Genomic DNA, 22,471 nt, shown 5'->3' with positions numbered 1-22,471 from the left:
CAATTTTTCATCATCAAAATGATGAGTTTCATTTTCATCTATCAACAAAATTTTCAAATTGTACTGGTATGGTCAGTCAACTGATAAGTTGTATGGCTGATTACAGGTAAATTAGTAATTTCTATTTGACAGTTGCGTGTACTCTGGGGTATGGAATACCTTAACTTTATAGGGAACATCCTGTCCATGTGTATTCCAACAGGTAACATTACACAAATTGTTCTTTTATTAAATGAATGATTTGTATATCATCATGATTTGCTATTTATATAAACCACATTTTGGTACAATAATTATTTACCATATTAATAAACATTGAGTATTATGAATGTTTAATGAAATACGTCTACAGTATGATTGGTTTTAATCATTTAATTTATAAGATTTAGAAATCGAAATTTGTAATTGTTTAAAACCCACATTTAAATTATTTCATACTTTAGATTTCATAGCCATATTTGCATTTGTAAATTTTCAATTATTTTACATGCCCAACTTTTATTTTTGTTGTAAGAAGTGTAACTTGAAACAACAGTATAACATATAAAGAGAAACAAAGATAAAGTTATATCATTTATATTGGTCATGATTTGTAGAGCTCAGAACTGTTAAGAAAATTTTAGACACAATTCAAAATGTTCAGAATATGTCAAGTCATATTGATAAAAAATAAGAATGTCAAGAATATGTCGAGAAATTTCAAGACAGTATTTAAATATCAAGAATTTGTCAAAAAATTTAAAACAATATTCAGAATGTCGAGAATCTGTCGAGTAAATTTAATACAAATTTAATATAAATGAGAATTTGTCAAGAAAAATTAAGACACAAGTCATACTTTTGGAGAATGTCGAGTAAAAATTCATGCAAATTAAGACAAAAACTGGTCTTTTCAGACTTTTAGACTTTTGTAGTGATACCGCTGTTCAAAATTAATCAATCGATTGAGAGAAAACAATTCCGGGTTACAAACTTAACCCGAGGAAACCAAAGGAACAACTGTTACGGCAACACTGAAGTGCAACAAAAACAAGCGCTAACATCGGGGAAACGAACTATTTGATAACAATTGCCATATATCTGACTTGGTAAAGGATATTTTAAGAAAAAAATGGTTGATTGAACCTGGTTTTATGGTAACAAATTCAACATATCACCGATCAGCCTAATTTTGAATATAAAAAGTCAATTAGAAAGTTCTACGAATACAAAAAAAAAAAAAAAAAAAAAAAAACCTGATCAAGCACGTTTATGATAGGAATGTAAATCCAGATGCACTTATCACATGAACACAGATACCGAAAAAAAAAGAACGTTTATAACTTAGCGCAATCAATTCAAAATTTAGTTAAGCCTTCTTTTTAACAAAAAATATAGATTCAAACAAATTTATTTTAGAATCTTAGGTATTACAAGGCAAACATGGTCCTAAGATAATATATTGTATAAAAATCAATACAAACAGAAATGAATTAGATTCTCGAAGCTTCATACTAAAAATACTTAACATATAAACATAAAGTATTTAAATTACCAAAGAAAGAGTACACTCAAAAACTGAAGACTTGCTAATTTTATTTTTGTAAATGTCATCTTTCAAATTCAAGTCAATTTCTAGCTGTTAGAAGCGATTATACATCACCCTAGTAATAAAAGTTCATACACTTGTTCTATATATGTAACACTCCCAAACGTGTCCTTCCCCCAAACGTGTCCGATTCTCCCAAACGTGTCTTTTCTCCCTAAACGTGTCCGAAATGTACAATATTTCCCAAACGTGTCCGATTTCATAACCCCCAAACGTGTCCGATGATTGTTATTCGCCAAATCGTGTCCAATATTTAACGCCAAAACGTTACACGTCTTTTAGCGCTTTTACATGTATCTCTTAAATAAAATCGCTGATAACGTTTACGGCAATTCTATGATGGGAGACACACGTGATGAAGATGTCATTTATCAGATTAAGACCCCGTTCACACTAGGACATTTTTATCGGTTTAAAGTAGATCGGTTCACATTAGATCGGTTTAAGGGCTAATATGAACGCTTTGAATCGATCTTCAATCGGTCTAAACTAAAACACCAAAAGAGGTAGTTTAGTTTGAATCGATCTAAATAGAACCGATCTAACTTTAAATGTGAACGCATAGATCGATCTACATTAGTACGATTGAATACAAAATAATATATGCGCATGTACAGCGGCAAAACTACATGTGCTTTTCAAAATGGAGGATCAGAATAAAAGGGCTGAAGCTTGGACCCATGAAGAAACGGTCCTTTTAATTGAACTTTGGGGAGATGAAAGAGTCCAAAATGAATTAGAAAACACCCCAAGACGTAATCTGGAAGTTTTCCGGAGAATTTGCACGGATATGAAGGATAGAATTTTAGACTTTAGTCGATCACCCCAGGACTGTAGAGCGAGGATTAAGAGATTGAAAACAAAATACTTCCAAGTAAAAAGACAGAATAAAAAGTCTGGAGGAAAAAGAACATCGTTCCCGTACCACGAGAGGATGGACACTATATTGGGGACGCGACCTTCTGTGAATCCTGTCGCACTATCAGACTCATTAATTTCCCTGGATGACGAAAGTGATAATGACGGGGAAAATGATTCCTATGAAGCAATTGCAGGTTTGTGTAATTATTTTGCCTTTTTTTGCATTTTTAAAACCGTATTCGAAATATCAATACATTTTTGCACTTATCCTCCGTGATAACATTATTACAGTGTAAATAAAAAAGAACAATTTTTCTGTGTATCCCGTTTGTAATTTCATAAACATACATGTTGTGTATGGAATTTATCACGGTACATGTAGACCACATTAAACAACAGAGGCGGATTGAAAGGGGGTATCCATACCCGGACCCCCCTATAGAGCTACATATAGAGTTATACTGGATAAGCATCTGAACATATATATACTGGATAAGCATCTGAACATATATATACTGGAGAAGCATCTGAACATATAAATACAATCAATATTAAACAAGGGGCTAACTATAGTCTAATATTCAGTGGTTATCGTTTTTTGATGTGTTTCATATTTGTTTTTTGTTCATTTTTGTTCTTAAATCATTAGTCCGTTAGTTTATATAGCTGACTATGCGATATGTGCTTTGCTCATTGTTGAAGGTCGTACTGTGACCTATAATTGTTAATTTCTAATGAATGAACACACTTCGTATTCAATATAAAATGAATTGAAACTTTATATATTTAGACACAGAACTTGAAGACGAAGATGACAGTCACACGAGTGACGTGTCCAGGCAACCCGAGAGTCAACTCCTTGGACCACCAAGACCTGAAACTCCAGCACCCTCCAGACCAGGGTCTTCTGGAATGCAAACAAGCAGAGGTGAACTATAGCACTAAAATTATAAAGAAAATATATGGTCTATCCATCCTTGAGAAAAAGAAAAAAAATTACAGAGAAAATCGCAAAAAAGCAAAGTAACAGCGCTTTTATTGTTGTTCTTCATTTTACTGATTTCCACGCGGAGCAAAAACTCTTACTTCGCTATAAATATTTGAGACAACTCCGTGCACCAGCCGGAGTAGCATTCTTTGCAAAATGACTACCATCCCTATATTTGAACATCACTGCAGCTGTGGAGTAATGTCAATAAATTTAAAAAAAAAAAAGAGATCTGCCATATGCTGTGATAATATAGCCCGACAAACTTTCTTGTGCATATTTTGTTTTGATCCTTTTTAGATTCTTTTTTAGCCTCACAGGGGCCCGAAGAGCCCCATGTGAGCTTATTCCATCACTTGGCGTCCGTCGTCTTCTCCTCTGAAACTACTAGGCCAAATACCATTTTTGGGTTGCTGCCACTTAATTGGTAGTTTTAAGGAAATTTTCCAGTTTTTTTTTCATATCTTAAATATAATTATAGATAGATATAAACTGTGCACAGCAATAATGTTTAGCAAAGTAAGATCTACAAAAAAGTCAAATGACCAAAACTGTTAATTGACCCCTTAAGGAGTTGTTGCCTTTTACAGACAATTTTACACAATTTGTTCATCAAGTTTGCTAACATTTGAAAATCTTCTCAGGCTCTAGAAATTCAGGCTCTCTTGAGAGCCTCTTGTTTAAAAACGTTAAAAATCATTGTTGAGATAATGCAATCTAAAGCACATTTTTACACTCTATTGCAATTTTTAGGAACAAGAATGAAAACAACAAAACGAAAAAAACAAGACCCAGCTGAAATTATGGAGCAATTTTTAGAATTAGAGAAAACATCAGAAAAACAGTTTTGGGTTTTTGAAGAAAAACGCTTGAAATTAGACAACGAGCAGGAAGAAAAAAGAAGAAGGGAAGAGGCAGACAGAGAGGATAGACAAAGGAATGCTGACCGACAATTCATGGCAAACCTTATGCAAATGCAGATGAATTTAATGAGAATGCAACAAGCTCCGCCTCCGCCTAATAACTTAAGTCACCAGTATCAACCACACTATATTGAAAAGGAACAAGCTCCACCACCGCCTGTTAATTTGAGTCATCAGTACCAACCGCACTACATTGAAAAGGAACAAGCTCCACCACCGCCTCCACAAATTAATGCAACTCCTCTGAATCAACAACATTACACTGAAATGCAGCCAATGCAAGCATCAAACATGGGCAATTATCAGACATCTGATGTTTTAAAGAATGTGAGAAATCAAATGGAATTCTGATGTTCATAGGAAGGCAATTATCTAACTCATTTAAAAAGAAAGTAATACTGATGTTTTCCCATGAAAATTGTTAATAAAGATTTTTTTGTGCATTAGTCTTTCTGAAAAAAATATGATTACAATAATTTATTAATGTTTGATCGAGTTCATTTTAGATCAGTGACAAATATTTGACGTTAAGTTTATTGATACTAATATATAGACGACATGTGAGCTTTGAATACAACTACTTTCATTAACTGATTGTTTTAATTATCTTTGAGCCAGTTGGTTATGGCTTTTCGTATTTGTTTAGCATCAGTATTTGCATTGTCGTCATTCCGATTTGCTGGCACATTAACATTGTCGTCGATATCTTCAAGCCAATTTTCATTAAAAAAGTCTCCGTGCACTTCACAAAGGTTATGTAAAGTGCAACAGGCTTTAGCAATCCCCGACACACTGTACAGTTCATTGTCCAATCTTTTTATGAGACAACGCCATCTACCTTTAAGTCTACCAAAAGCACATTCGACGGTCATTCTAGCTCTACTTAAACGATAGTTGAAAACCTTTTGTTCCTGGGATAAATTGTTTCCGGGATACGCTTTCATCAGCCATGTTAGTAACGGATAGGCAGGATCTCCAATTATAAAAGGTGGAACTTCAACATTGTCTAAATTTTCAGTCCAATTGGGTAATAGCTCACCAGCACTTGCTTTTAGAAACACCGATGATTCACGAAGAACATGCGCATCATGATGCTTCCCTGCATGTCCAACATTTATGTTAGTAAATCGATAGTTGTAATCTACAACAGCTTGTAAAAGTACAGAGTGATGGCACTTCCTATTGTAATAGTCCGCATGATGTTCTTTTGGTGCGATGATTGGTATATGGGTCCCGTCGATTGCCCCACAGCACTGAGGAAATCCCCATCTAGTTCGGAATCCATCGATAGTATTCCGCAAGGCTTGTCCTGTTGGAAACTTTATATACTTGGGAAGAAGAATAGAGTTAATTGCATCAACCACATCATGAAATATCATACAGGCTGTACTACGTCCCATCCCAAATAAATGACCCAATGTTCTAAATTCAATATTTGTTGCTAGACGCCAAAGTGTCACCATAACACGTTTTCCAACTGGATGAGGAGATCGAAATTTCGTAGTCCTTCTTTCGATAAACACAGAGAGCTGATCACAAATATGATTGAACGACTGTTGAGACATACGTATATTTTCATACCAGTCATTTGGTGTCCAATTCATAACATCCCGGTATAAATCAGTAGTTCTTGGTTTTACCCATATTCCCCTGTGGACAGACCTTCGGGTACAGGCAAGTGCAAACAAACGGAAAAAAAGTTTTCTTCGCCGGAGCATATATTGACGAAATCTTTGTCTTCTTTTGTTTTTCTGTTTTTTTCTTTTTATGAACCGCAGCATTTCTTCATTATGCAACTTCTTTGCTACTCTTGTTTGCTTTAAAATGAATAAAAACTGGAAGAACACAAGTATTAAAACTTGAACTTGACATTCAACAGAAACAATAACTTCGTCCATTTTTTTTTCCAAGTATGTGTATCAGTGTATTAACACATACATTTTATTAATTATTTTCTATTTATACACAGTGTTTACAGTTTTACGGTTAATTAGGTCAGATCGATTACGTTTTTAATTGTAGTGTGAACGCAGTGGTTTAGATTAGATCGATAGAGATCGTTGGGAGTAAAGATAATGTGGACGCTAACTGGTTCTATTTAGATCGATTCAAATTAGAACGATAAAAAAAAAATGCTAGTGTGAACGGGGTCTAAGTTAGTTCGATGTAGGTTTTTAATGATTATAATAATTGCAAAATTAATCTGTTATTATTAAGTAACTTTGACTGCAGTTGTTTATTGTCCAGTTGCAAGTATTTCATATTCGTTTAGAGCGAACATACACATAGTTCTGGAGTTGAATTAATCGTTAACTTTGATAATTATTTTGTACTTATAAACTCCGATGTTGCCTTTTATATTTATCCGAATATTGCATGGCGGGGTTTTAACAGTATTTTTTTTTACTTTTGTCAATAGTTTGTGTGTATTTCAAAAGCCCATCAAATTATAAACTTGTTCTCCTGGTTTTTAATAAATTTTAGGTTTCCACCATCACTAAAGACACACGATAAGAAACATAACGTCCAGTGCCAAATATTTCATGCATAAGTTTTATAGATTCTTTTTTTTATGAATATTACTGTTATGTGATCAACGCCGGTTTTAAATGCAAATTTATTTTGTAGTGTATAAATAAACTTTAGAATGTTGATTACGTATTGTCCAGTTGCAAGTACTTTATGCATATTTAGAGCGCACAATAGTTTTGCAAGATTTAATGTTTTTACAGTTGTACTGTACACATTAACTTTAAACTAAACTTTAAACTGATGATCGCGTATTGTCCAGTTTCAAGTATGTCATGCATATTTAGAGAGAACATACAAGTTTTAATGTTTTTGCAGTTCTATTTAGAGAGAACATAGGCTACCTGTTTTTTTTTTGTTTTTTTTTTTACATTTTAACATACATGTTTTAATGTTTTTACTGTTCTTTTGTTAAGATAAACTCTAGACTACTGGTTGCATATTGTCTAGTTGCAAGTATTTCATTCAAATTAGAGAAAACACAAGTTTTAATGTTTTTTTCAGTTCTACTGAATAAATTAACTTTAGACTCTTGATTGCGAATTGTCCAGTTGTCAGTATTTCATGCATAATTAGAGAGAACATTAAAGTTTTAACGCGCAGAGAAAGGGACACTTTGACCCGTTAACTGTACTGTTTAACTCAACATGTTTGCTTACAATTTACAAACGAAATAGCCGAAATGACGCCCCCACTTTAAGCCAGTTTAATTCTTCCTTTTTGAAAAAGTACTAACGTGCTTATGTATATTTTTAATGAAATAGTAAAATTAGTATACGTTAAAGAAATAACAATAACCAAATAACGTTTGATATGAACACGTTTTGGGGATTGGACACGTTTGGGCGTTTATACAAATGACACGCTTTGGCGCAGTTTTCAACTAGACATGTTTGGGAGAATCGGACACGTTTCTGAGTGTTACATATATTATTTCCAATTGAACATTTCCATAGCAAAATGTGATTTGAAATTACATTTAAATCAATAAAAAGTAAAAAGAAGTTAAGATGGCGTATGATTGCGAATGGGACAACTCGCCGCAAGACATTAAATGACATAGTCGGTAATAACTAAATGTCACCGTTCGGCCTTCAACAACGAGCAAAACCCATACCGCATACCAAAAAAAGGACAAATTTGAAACAATTCAAATTAATTTTAAATTAGTCTTGAGGATATCACTGAGATCTTCAAAGCACATATATACTGTAGGGTAGCATGTTTATATACTGACATTTGAATTGCACCAGCAAATTATATCTGATAGCAATTTATTACAGTAATAAAATTATTTTATGTGTTTAATTAGCTGATCTGTGCAGCTGGTATTTTGGCGCCTGTAGTTATAATACTTTAGTGGCTTATAAACAGGATATTTATACCAGACAGAATTTGGCTTAGACTTACTTAAGAATCCTTCTAACTTTTATGTAAATGCAAAGAAACATGTTAAATTAATTATAAACAAAAAAGTTACCCCACTTATTTCCTTTCAATTACAAGTAATAAATACTACTATATTAGTAGAAGAAAAACTTCCAATTCTTTGGTCAAACAGAAAAACGCTTTAAAGATAAGACATATCTATAAAACAATAAAATGAAAAGCTCACAAACTCAGAAATCTATAACGATTGAGCAACTCGAACACCACCAACAGCTCGGGTCGAACTCGGATACCTCGATGGGGAAAGCAGATTCTGCTCAACTCAAAATATCACTCGTTTCCCTAATGGCATGTAAATTTGTGTTGACCGGATTCCACATCTGGATTTTAGAATATGATATTCATTGTAAAATTCTAATGTACGAATGAAATTTCCTTTTATTTCATATCTGATTGTATTATAGGTCACGGCGATACAAAGACATTTCGAAATGTGATCTTACGGTTTTAGATACATACACACGTATCATTGACTACATTGATATGATAAAACATTGATGTCGTTTGGTATTTTCCTTATCAATGCATAGCTGATATCTCCATTTTTAGTTATTTCTATATATTAAAAACCCTACATATAAAGGTCATTTTTGAGAGCAGAGAAAATTTACCTTTGAGGAGAATTCATTTTTGAAATAAAGTTTGAAATGAATAACGTGTGACTAACAAAGATAGGTTTCGCTTAATAGGGGTAACCGTCATAACAGGTTTGACCGTAAGTCATTGTTTTGTAAATGCAATGGTTTAATGGTACTGTATTTAGATTTGTTTTATACTTCAGGGTTTTTTTTAGACCAAAGAATTTCTACGGTCCTTCTGACAATATTCAAAAAATGTCTGGACAGACATTCAATTATGGTTATTTGGTTCGTACTAGAAACTTTTGACGGTGGCTTTTCAAATGGAATTTGATCCACGCATACAAAAGAGAATGAGCACAAAACGCAACATATAATATAATCGTATTTTTCATGGTATGGTTGTAGTTAAACTGGCATGAAAATAGAGATATTGTGTCATTAAAATTTGTTATTACAACATGTTGGAAATTTAAAATTAAAGTTAAAAATAATGGTATTTTTTTTTTATTCTTCATAAGAACTACTTCTGTATGAAGTATCGCAAGTCGGTTAGGTCCTTTGTATAAGCTGTTTTAGAATTCAGATTTTAATTAGTGTTGGATTTCATTTTTCAAAATAATGCACAGTGATTTTGTATGTAACTTTTACTTGTATTTTGAAGAGATATTTATGGTTTAATTCAGTTCTTATTTCAACACTTCATGACTTATTATACAGTTTGAAAGTACTTCTGACATAAGATGTAGGAATTACTTAATTTTTTTATTTCCACTCCTTCCCGGACTTAATAATATAATTGTTTATTAAATAGTCAAAACATTAAATTCTTTTAATTCAAAGGTGTATTATCAGAAATGTTCATATGAAAACATAATGTTATAGGAGAATTTTGTATTTGTTACATTTTATAATGTTGTAAATGTTTTGGTACAGCTAATATATTCGTTTCGAATGTCCGTTCACCAAATGTACTTATATATTTTTTGTTGTCTTGTCTTAAATTTTAAATTTTACCAATTTTGAATAATGAAGTTATGTATTATCACTCTTATATTCGATTAATAAACATCTACTTTATCTATTTTTTTCAGAATCAAACCACGAAAAGGACAATATTTGATATTCAACAAAACTGCTAAAGATGTCATATCTTCTAGCATACTTCCTGTTCCCACAGAAATAACAAAAGGAGTAATAGTTTTTAAATCTGGTAAGTTAATTTATTGCATATTATGTAAGTGGGTAAAAAAGACAGTCTAGTACTCATGAACGAAAAGTCAGCAGTCTATTTCAGATCTTGTCTACACTTTATGGTCAATGAAAAAAACCTTGTTGACCAATTATATAACATAATATGAACTGCTTCAGACATAAATAACAAATTTTGTAGACGAAACTCGCGTCTGGTGTATATACTAAATTTAGTCCTGGTATCTATGATGAGCTTATTAATATACATAGCAAGGTTTCCTGTACGCTTCAGAGTGCCATAAATGATATATGGAAAAAAATAGTGTATGTAGCTGAAAAGAAAAATCACAAAAATACTAAATTCTGAGGAAAATTAAAAAAGGAAAGTCCCCAATCAAATGGCAAAATCAAAAGCTCAAACACATCAAACGAATGAATAACAACTCTCAAATTCAGGACCTGGTACAGGAATTTCCCTTTTAAGAAAAAGGTGATTAAACCTGTTTTTTATTGTAATTTTCAAAGAATTTACTGTTTGCAAAGTATGAATCATTCCAAATACTAAGGATAACCGTAGCCGAATTTGGCACAGCTGTTTTGAATTGTGGATCATCAATGCTCTTTGTACTTGTTGGCTTACTTACTATTTTGATATGAGCGCCCCTGACGAATCGTTTGTAGACGAAATGCGCGTCTGAGTATTAAATTATAAGCCTGGTACCTTTGATCACATATCGAAATGTACTATTGTATTGTTTATTTGTGTATTTCTCTGTCCTTATTGTTCTTGCATTTATTTGTACTATAGTTCTGTCATATAATGTTTTCGTTTTAATGTTATTTTTAACATTGCAATAAAAGAGCGAGGTTTAGCCAGCCCCAAACCAGGTTCAACCCACCATTTATTCTTAAAATGTCCTATACCAAGTCAGGAAAATGGCAGTTGTTATCTTATAGTTCGTTTCTTTGTATGTTGCATTGTCTTTTGTTTATTTAGCACTTCAATGTTTCTGTTGTTTTGTTGGTGTAAGTTTTTTACCCGGATTTGTTTTTCTCTCAATCGATTTATGACTTTCGAACAGCGGTAAACTACTGTTGCCTTTATTTAAAGCACAGCAGTCAACACAGTGTCACAATTCGTAGTCACTTATAACAAACAATTATGTAACAAGTAAGCACAAAATGGCACATAAACCAAACATATTAGCAAAAATTAAAGACAAGAATACACAAATTTACCATAATACAATAACACATCGACGGGATGTATAAGTACAGAGCCACGTAACAGATGTATCAAAGAAACATTAAAAGGCGATGTTCAGTAGTTGTCGTTCATTGGTGTGGTTCATAAGTGTTTCTCATAGTTTATCATTTTTTTATACAGCTTAAACTGTTGTTTTTTTGTCCTTTTGAATGACCTATTATAGCTTACTGTACGCTGTGAGCCATTTAATAACCGTGTTGAAGACAGTTATTTAACCTATAATGGATTTTCTTTCACAAATGGTAACTTGGAAGGAGAGTTGTCTCAACGGCACTCATACCACATCTTCTCAAATCTATAATAGAAAAAAATATAAAAAAGAAGATGTGGTATAGTTGCCAATGAGACAACTGTCCACAAGAGACCAAAATGACACAGACATTAATTACTATAGGTCACCGTACGGCCTTCAACAATGAGCAAAACAGCACATTAGCAAAAATGAAAGACAATAATACGGTCATTATCATAGAACAATAACACAATAATGGGATGTACAAGTCCCGAGGCACGTCAAATAGATATCAATGAAAACAGACTATACAGTAAAAGTCATAATAATAAACAAAAAAAAAAAAAAAACAAACAAAAAAAGATATAGTATAATGCGTTATTAAGATGATAAAAGATGATGAAATATTTCCAATTACTACTAGTATTGTAAAACGAATATAATGAAGCTTCTTTTCGTTACTGACATGTTAATTGTGTGTTTTATGCTGATCATCCTATCAGATCCATCGATATAAATTAGTTGCATATTAAATTGGGAAAACCCGTTTAGAGAACACGGTTTGGTGTGATCATCTGTTGAATGTAGACAGAAATAATTTGTCTTTTTGTGCTATCTACTTTATAACTTATCTTACTCATAGAAATTATTTACGGAGATCGAATACACATGTCCTCCTCCTCATCAGAACTAAAGAAAAACCTGAAGCAAAAGAAACTTATAAACATCAAAAACACTTCCTGTACAGCGATAGTTGGATTAAATATTTTCAGTTTGAAATAAGTCATTGTTTAAATGAAATATGATTTTACTACTTTGATTTGTATCGTCTTAATGGATTTATTGCCTCTAATTTAAATAAAATGCGTAGAACAATTACGTTTGTTTTTACATTTGATAAAACACATTGCCATATTCTAAATATTGGTAAGAAATGATGAGTTCTGTTTATTATGTTAGTGTTTTATAGTACTGCATATCTCGAAAGGAAAGGCAAAATACTTGAGAGAAAGTAGGTGAGTGACGTTTGCAGACAAAAAGGAATGTTAAGAATTGGCGTGTGCACTTTTATTTTGCTGGCTACTTGCTTCGTGAATTTTTGATTTCTGAAATTTTAGATTACACTTTTTTTATCAATACGTATTATTTTATGGCATGGATGCATACCAGTTCTACTACGTTTCAATTTAAATGTCAACTATTAACGTATTTACTTATGTACAGACTGAAAAGATTTAATTAATTCTTAGATTTGAAATGCCGTTTAGCTACAGTTGACTTTTGTGCAACACTTCCTGGTTTCTAAGATAACAATTACTTTTGCTGAGTTATGACCATGAAACCTTTGCTTGTTAACTAGCTATATATTTTTTTTCTATTAATAAGATTATCGACGTGCGCTAAAAGTATATCTTCGAATTATTGTTATCCCTGTTAAATGTTATTTTATAGTATATGACAACGTAATTATTGGACCAACTGCAGAGGAAACTGAAGACAGGCATCCTTCTCCTACGATTGATTCGGTCATAACTAAAAGACTATGGAATCATGGGAAGAAAACAGTGCCCTCTTTGTTGAAGCATGATATTGTCCACATGTACACGGGAGTAAGACCAGCAACTGAAAACAAAGACTACCAAATTATTGCAAGACCGGACAGGTGAAATTTCGAAAATCAAAATTTTTGAAAGGTCGAATGAAAAAATTAAATATATAAGAAGATATGGAATGAATGCCAATGCGACAACTCTCAATCCAAGTTACAATTTATAAAAGTAGACCATTATAGGTCAAGGTACGGCCTTCAACACGTAGTATTGGCTCACATCGAACAACAAGCTATAAAGGGCCACAAAATGAGTAGTATAAAACCATTCAAACAGGAAAAACCAACTTTAAAATCTTTATATAAAACAAAACCCGAGAAACACTTATGAACCACTTTATTAAACGACAACCATTGTACCTTTAGGTTCCTGACTTAGGCCTGGGCAAACAAGTGTAGCGCGTTTAAACCTTTAAATATGTACCAACCGTCACCCTTAGATTGATTTCAATATAGATTAGCGCTATAAATTCAGGTTTAATCCATTATTTTCTACATTTGAAAATGCCTGTACCAAGTCAGGAATATGACAGTTCTTGTCCATTCGTTTTTGATGTGTTTTGTCATTTGGTTTTGCCATGTGATTAGGGACTTTCCGATTTGATTTTCCTCTGAGCTCAGTATTTTTGTGATTTTATTTTTACCTGAAACAAAATTGTAATATCACGACATACTATCAAATATAGATTGAAAATGTTGCTTTTAACACGATTTTAGTTCTTCTGAATGTTTGGCAAACCAAATTGATTTTTATCTAGTTCAAGCTGACATTCCTTGGCATTCTAGTGGTCATTTTAAGATATTGCATCAATTTGAAATTGTCGTCCGCTAACAAGCGTTGAAAAAACATTTGACAAAGATCACACCCAAGCTCGGTCAGATTCTTTTTTTTAATATGCGACGTCTTCTTTTGGAATTATATACCACACCTCCCTAAGATTTAACAATATGTCAATTACGACTGATGCTTTGTGTTAAAAAGATTAATTTCAATATAGATTAGAACAATTAAATTAGAGGCTCTAAAGAGCCTGTGTTTAGAGCCTGTGTCGCTCACCTTTGTCTATGTATAAAAAGAAGATGTGGTATGATTGCCAATGAGACAACTGTCCACAAGAAACCAAAATGACACAGACATTAACAACTATAGGTCACCGTACGGCCTTCAACTACGAGCAAAGCCCATACCGCATAGTCAGCTATAAAAGGCCCCGATAAGACAATGAAAATAATTCAAACGAGAAAACTAACGGCCTTATTCATATAAAAAATGAACAAAAAATAAATATGTAACGCATAAAACAAACGACAACCACTGAATTACAGGCTCCTGACTTGGGACAGGCACATATTTAAATCATGTGGCGGGGTTAAACATGTAAGCGGGATCCCAACCCCACCCCTAACCTGGGCCAGTGGTATAACAATACAACATAAGAACGAACTATAAAAATCAGTTGAAAAAGGCTTAACTCACCATATGGACAAAAATACAAGTTGACGTGACCGGGCACTTATACATCCCTACAACAACAAAAAGACACTCGGAACAGATCTGAGAGTACTCGCAGTTATCTGACAGCTAGTTCAAAGCCACTAACAACTAATAAAAAAATCATGCATCTAAGACTAAACTATCAATCCGTACACATCCAACATTCAATGGATTTAGTGTAAAGACGTCATAAACAGCCAGAGAAAAACATGACTTTGTGCAAGCCAAGTTACAGGTATCGACAGATTGAAGATCCATGAATGTGTATAAGTATATAACATTCTAGTAATATTAAGTTTGCTTTTAATTTACTGATAACAAACTCAATATTTATACCAATAAAAACAATGTTCAGTGATCTTATTACAGTATTGAATTGGTAACCTTTTAGAATAAGTTTATTTAAAGGAGCGATAAGTTTACATGGATTAATTCTAAATTTCCGGGCACGGTTAACAAAATTTCCGTTAAAATGAGTATGTGCTATCCTGTTTGAAATAAGTTTTCTACAGGTATAACCAAATATTTATATATATGGAAAAATTTAGTAAAGGTTTTAAGTAATTTATGGTAACAATATCCCTGGTTTAATAATTTACCAGTAATACATAGATTGTGTTCGTTAAAATCAAAAACGTCACATCAGACACAGGCATAACGAACGAGCTGTGAAATATGAACACCGTAAGATGGTGCAAAAGCAACATCAATATCTAAAAATGGAATATTAACAATAGGGAACGAAAAATCGTCCTTTTAGTGTGGAGTTTCCCGTTTTAAACCGAAATATCTAAATCCAGGACAGGACAGTTATTACCGAATAAATTTGATTTATTTAAAGTAAGTTCCTTGGGGTAAATTTGCATTTTGCCCTATGTAATATTTTTAGCCATGTCGGCCATCTTGGTTCACAGGCGAGGTCATCGGACACATTTTTCAAACTAGATACCCTAATTATGATTGTAGACAAGTTTGGTTAAATATGTCTTAGTAGCTTCACAGGAGAAGATTTATGTAAAAAGTAAAATCACAAAAGTACTGAACTTAGAGGAAAATCTAATCGGAAAGTCCGTAATCACATGACAAAAACGAATGGACAAGAACTGTCATATTCCAGACTTGGTACAGGCATTTCCAAATGTAGAAAATGGTGAATTAAACCTGATTTTATAGCGCTCACCCTCTCACTTTGGTGACAGTCTCATCATACAGGGTTAAAAAATCAAAAGTATGTAAGAAATAATTTCAGAAATAGACCGATATTTAAAATAGTTCACAAATTAAAACGAATTTATAAGAATCTGTACTATCTATAGTGAGGCATTCTACTTTTTTCATTGGTTATAACGATCACGTGTTTCAAAGTATCTAAAGCTTTGTTTCTTTTTAGTAGTTTATTGACACTATGTTTCTATATACATTACTAACATATGTAATGTTAAAATAAGGGACTTTCACTAATGCATAACGTTATTTATGGAGGTGTTAGATTATATTGGCACTCGGACCTCGTCTTCAGTCAATATTTTTCGAATAGGTCCATTTAAAACGTATTAACATCGTCAGAAGTCCATAATTTATAATTATTAGAACGATCTATAATTAAAATTGTCATTCTTAGTAGCAATTAGCCTGTACAGATGTTACAATTCTAATAACTATTTTCAGAAACTGGTTGACAGTTGGTGGTATCCGATCAACAGGATTAAGTGGATGTATTGGTATCGCAGACCATATATTATCTCAGGTGAAAGATAAATTTGGAATTGAGCCATCAAAATCCAGTTGGGAAACTATTCAGAAAGTTAACTTTAAGTTTACCAAAAATGGAACAGTTATGTTTCCATATGGAATTGAACATTTAATAACACATCCTCTTACGTTTACTGGAGTAACCAGACAGATGATTTCACAATCAAACTTATAATTTGCGCTTGTCTTATTTATATTTTAATGTGTATGACGTCAACTCCATATTTGTTACAGAATATTTCATTCCCATAAAATACTATTTAGATATGGTGGTTGGAATGTGATACCCCGCAATTGTAACATGCAAATTTACGCAAAACTGTCATTAAAATAACGATGCTTACGATCAACCCTTTACACCCGTTTACACCAACAGTAGCTAAAATTAATTGCTATGACGAATGGTGATACAAATGACTCATCATTTAATGCTAAAGGTACCAACAAGAGTGCGTTTGACATTTAATAGAAAAGGCCATTCTTACCATTATCAACTCATTAATCAATGCGTCAGTACTGATATATTTCATTATATATATCTCCAATAGAATTTTATTATTATTCTAAGTCCTTTTTTGTCATAAAGCTCCTAACAAATTAAAATATGTATACCTCCCTGGCTTACAAACGTTAAGGTTTGAGTGGCCCTGATGATGGGTAATTCAGAAAAGCGTTCATGCCGCACGACATTTATAAAGTGGTATTGAACAGTAGTATATTTCTGTTGCCTTAATTTACTTTCAACATGCATTTATTTATATGTATATCTTAATTTTCCAAGTGAACTGTTAGACTTTTTTTCATTTGATTTTTGGCATGTTTTTTTTTTGTTCTTTGTGCATATATTTAATATTAGTTTTGATTGTAGAAATAAACTTTGATTAAAAAGTATTGTTTAACATTACTGTGTTAATTTGTCATTGTACTTATAATATGATAAAATACAATAACATGGTGACTTAAGTTGTCCTGAACGTTACTGCTGTGTCCTTGTGCTGGAGGATTTGTTTTACAGAACTTTATAAATCAACAATTCTGTGGATTATCTTTTCAATAATATTTACAACTTGAAGTAGTATTTTATTGGAAATTAGAAAAAACGAAATTTTCATGATAATGTTACAATGATGTGAAATATTTAAGTTCTGTGCATGTTTACCTGGCTCTATTCATCTATGTTCCGTTTCTTTCTTTTTTAATTAATTTAAACATATTTATTTATAGTGGATTGGGAAACAAGTTTTGCAACCTATATTAATCCCTTTCCACTTTGAGGGTGCGAGTGCTGCCTTGTAGCGGCATTAGCCTGCTCTTTTTCGAAATCTACAAGGGTGTCTTTAACGTGCAAGAGATATGGCTCTCTCTTAACACGGGTCAGCCATTTATCGTCCCCTTCCGACGGACTATCATCGTTTCCTCGAGACCATACTCGCAAACAGTTTCAGGGAGAGCCGAAAATTTAGTTCCTGAAATTTTCATCCCGTTACATTACAATTTTTAAATTAGACTACAATGTGGTGAATACTCCAAAGCATTAATGCAAAACAAATAATCACATATTAGCATACGTTATGTTGTAACATAATGACAGATATGCAAACATTTTGTATTAAGAACATTTTATTGAATAAAATCAGTTTGTCTTAAAACATGGCTCAAAGCTATAGTGAAAGGTCCTTCATCTAATCTAAATTCATCTAAAATGGTGCGTTTGAAAAAAAAGGAATGTTTGAACCTCCCTATATGATGTTATCATTAAAGGTGTGTAGGAATGTGTCGCTAATTGAACATAATTTTCCTACGCCAACTGCAAATCACTAGTTTTACACTCGTTTATATGAGCTAAAGATTAGGTTCGGACTTCTTGATGAAGGTAATAAGAATCTGATTTGATGTGGTACTTTGTGTTTCTTTCTTTTAAATCAATCGAACGAATTTCACCTGTTTATAGAAACACTCGCCTTCCGCAGATCAGATTCTGTATAACAATATACTACTGAATAAAGGGAGGACCGTAAATCAAATCAAGTTTATTTCTTTTTTTATTAAGTTTTATAAATGTGGGGCCCAATATTGATAAAGATGTGTTGCTGTTGTTTAGCTGAAAAATGCATGTGTTTTACAGTGACATGACTGTTAGTGTTGCTCTTCACCTATTGCAACTTATTCAAAATTCTGACCAAATTGCAATTTCTTTTATAAAACCAAACTGTTCAACTGGTCAGAAATTTGAACAAACTGCTGTAGAAAACCACAGTCAATTGGTGAAAGTGCAAGGTGATAAAATGAAAATATACTTACAATCCTTTCAGACTTTAACTCCACATTACCGTTGATGTGAAAATTTAGTCTATCAGTTTGTATAGATATATTATAGTCATTACCATGCAAAAGGTGAAATGTAATTTTGAATTGCTATAAAAATGTCCAAACTAAGTTTTCATATAGTTTTTCTTTCGAAAAGTCTTCTATATTCACAAGAATCAGACATTATGTGAATTAAAACATTTAATATTCAGTAAAATATGTGTGAAATTACAATATGTTTGTAGGAAGTTTCCATGGGGAGATAATCTTTTCTTTTCTAAAAAAAAGTCTTTATTCAAAAGAATAATGGTTTAGGTTATCTCCCCATGGAAACTTACCAATAAAGTATTGTTATTTCACAGATATTTTAATGAATATTTGATGTTTTAATTCAAATGATGTCTGATTCTAATGAATATAGTAGACCTTTTAAAAGAAAAATTATATGAAAGCATAGTTTGGACATTTTTATAGCAATTCAAAATTAATTTCACCTTTTGCATGGTAATGACTATAATATACCTATATAAACTGTTAAACTGATTTTGTCACAACAACATTAAAGTGGAGTTAAAGTCTCATAGGATAGTAAGTATATCTTATTTTATCACCTTGCACTTTCCCATTTTGACTGAACACTTTGTTCAAAATTTTGACCAGTTGAACAGTTTGATTTTATAAAACAAATTGCAATTTGGTCAGAATTTTGAATGTGTTGCAATAGTCGGATAGCAACACCAACAGTCAAGTCAATGGAATTCATTGATATCTCTTATGTAGACGAAATGCGTGTCAAAATTAACGGACGACAATAACTAAAGGATGTCTAACTCAAATATCACCATTAGAAAGGAGGGCTAAAATCAGTGAACACAAATCAATATTTATTTTAAAAAAAATATTGTTGAGGTACAAACCACTTATTCCATAAGGAAATTATAAAAGTCCTACAAATAAAATTTAAAGTTTCGTCTTAAACTATATGTTAATTAGATCTGCAAGTCCACTCCGTTTTGATGAAAAATTTAAACTGCCAAATGTACCTTTTTATATGAATTTGAATGTCTGTGTTAACCCATTGTTTTGGAAGTTCCGCAAACGTAAATCAGCGTTGTTCTTTTCGTGCACAGTTTTGAATGTTTTGCATATGAGGTTCGAATTCTAGTTTGGAATACAATTTAAAAAGATATGCAATAACTCATCAAAGATACCTGTCATAAAATTTACATGAATCACTCCAAACGCATATATACATGTATAGATATTTGTTTAGGGGCCCGCTGAAGGACGCCTCCTGGTGCGGAAGTTTCTCGCTACATTGAAGACCTATTGGCGACCTTGTTGGTTGTTGTTTTTGACACATTCCCCATTTCCATTCTCAATTTTTTGTACATAAGACTCTTCAATGGAGCTCGAATCAAAACAACTATCAAGGCAAATCAAATAAGAAGATCATTCTGAAAGTTGTACTGAATACTTCTTATGCAATCTTTATCTGGGAGACAAACCTTTGTGTTTCAAATCCACAAGATTAAACTTTGTGCGCAAAATTGATATTATGCATTTCCTCTTTGGCACGTAGGAGGCTCTTCAAAATTCAACTGCCATTTTTTGTTAAAATAAAATAGGCGATAACAGAAAGAACTGTAGTTTTGTTGATGACATTTCCAATGCCTAAAATTAATTACCTTAGCCATATTTGGCACAACTTTTAGGAATTTTTTATCCTCAATGCTCTTCAACTTTGTATTTATTTGGCTTTTTAACTATTTTGATCTGAGCGTCACTGATGAGTCTTATGTAGACGAAACGCGCGTCTGGCGTATAAAATTATAATCCTGGTACTTTTGATAACTATTAATAGTTTATCTCTTAAGTATATTTCTAGAGTTAAAAGAAGATAGCAAATTCTCTCAGAAACTGATAAATGATAATCATCAGTATTAAACATTGCATTTTATGCTAGCATGAAAAAAAGCTATAAATCTCAAGAGATTCAAAATCATATTATACAATTAAATAATCATAAATTCAACGTAGAAGCTGTTAATCGTAAAAACAATCGAATCAGGTTTGACAACAATATCACATTTTGCTGTTCTAGAATGAACGTCACTTAGGTCCAATACGGTTCAGATTGTATCAGTCCAGTATGAAATCTATTGTGTTTATTTCATCGAGGAAAATTCATTTTGAACAACATATATATCAAGAATACAATTAAAGGCAATCGTTGTTTACCGAATATCTGAACTCATAAATTTTTAATAGATAAACCAATTGAATTGTATTAACGAATCTTTCCATTTCACATTCAGCGACACTACTTTATTTTGTCGTAACGATAAGCGTATACTGCTATTGTGGTATCGCAAAATATTATATCAAAACGAATTTCCTAGTGAGATAAGACACGGTTCAAAGTATAGTAGAGCAAAAGTTCAATGTCATTTAAAATGTTGCTTAAACTGTTGTTATTTGAAATCTTTGAAATTATGTTATAGAAATCATGCTATGTCGGTGAAAATTACCATTTTAAGGGCATGTAATATTTTTAATATAACTAGTCTAATCACTTATGTTTCCAGCTGACTTTACACAGAAAATGCAGCTTTTTAAGTAATATGTTGTAACAATGATTAAAGCACGCAACTTAAACAATGTAAGTGCCTTAGCAAGTTTAACAATCAAAGTGCCTCTCAAAAGTTCAAAAGGTGTAATAAATACAAATGAATACAATTCTGTGTCAAATATTATTTATTATGCAACCCTTGATTCAGAGGAGATAAACATAAAAAATTACTTAAACAATATCAGGACAATATAACATTCAAAAGTAAAATTACAAAAAAAGAAAAAGAAAAAACTCCAAGGAAAAATAAAAGCAAAAATTAAGTTATCAGTTGGTAAATTAAAAAGCTTAAGATTCCACTAAAGTCAAAATATGGGACACTTCATAAATATATTAACTTTGCCTGTATTTTTCAAACTATAATGAATAAAGTCATAAACTATGGGCAACTATGTTCAGTGGAACATACTTAACATATACACACTGTGTAAATTGTAAATAAACTTGAAAATATTATGTGGTGGCCAAATCGGTTCTTGGGGTGAATACTAAATTTTCTAAAAAATCTGGAGGCCTTTGAGACGACTTTATTTGATAAAAATTGGTAAAGACGAATACTATTACATGTGATGCAGTACAAGCATAAATATGTTTCAATGGCATAGTTGTACAATTTCTGTATTGTACCTTCGATATTCGTTCACTTAGATGCATGAAATTAACAGAAACTCGTAAATCAATACATATTTTGAAAAATCAATATTAGCTTGTACTGCATTACATGTAACAGTATTCATCTATACTAATTTCAAACAAATTAAGTCATCTAGCAGGCCTCCAGATTTTTATAAAAATTTAGTGAGCACCCAAAGAACCGGTTTGGGTACTACTTAACAATTTCAAGTTTATGTACAATTTACACAGTGTGTAAATGATAAGTATGTTTAAATGAACATATGTTCTCATAGTTTAGGACTTTATTCATCATAGGTTGAAAAATACAGGCAAAGTTTAGATGTTTATGAAGTGTCCTATATTTTGTTTTTAGTGGAACCTTCAACATATCAAACGCATGGAAAACAGCTGTTGAGGGATAGGGATATAGAGATATGCCGTAAATACAAATT

General features: G+C 32.1%; 1 protein-coding gene and 1 long non-coding RNA gene across 2 annotated transcripts in view; both read left to right on the top strand.

Moving 5' to 3' along the window:
• LOC143073315 (glycerol 3-phosphate dehydrogenase-like) overlaps positions 1-17,366 on the top strand; it is a 46,756-nt gene extending 29,390 nt beyond the window's left edge. Inside the window, exons 6-8 of the mRNA XM_076248751.1 lie at positions 10,011-10,129; positions 13,062-13,272; positions 16,382-17,366. Coding sequence (XP_076104866.1) covers positions 10,011-10,129; positions 13,062-13,272; positions 16,382-16,640 — 589 coding nt within the window. The 3' untranslated portion in view covers positions 16,641-17,366. The remainder of the gene's footprint in view (positions 1-10,010; positions 10,130-13,061; positions 13,273-16,381) is intronic.
• On the top strand, positions 3,006-4,801 carry LOC143073316 (uncharacterized). Its single transcript, XR_012977475.1, has 2 exons — positions 3,006-3,377; positions 4,191-4,801. It is a non-coding gene; the product is annotated as an uncharacterized LOC143073316 (long non-coding RNA).
• Positions 17,367-22,471: the final 5,105 nt, after the last annotated feature.

This window comes from Mytilus galloprovincialis, chromosome 4 (genome assembly GCF_965363235.1).
Source record: "Mytilus galloprovincialis chromosome 4, xbMytGall1.hap1.1, whole genome shotgun sequence".
In the NCBI taxonomy this organism is placed as follows: domain Eukaryota; kingdom Metazoa; phylum Mollusca; class Bivalvia; order Mytilida; family Mytilidae; genus Mytilus; species Mytilus galloprovincialis.
The sequence above is the reverse complement of the archived record's forward strand: the minus strand, read 5'-3'. Positions and strand labels throughout refer to the sequence as shown.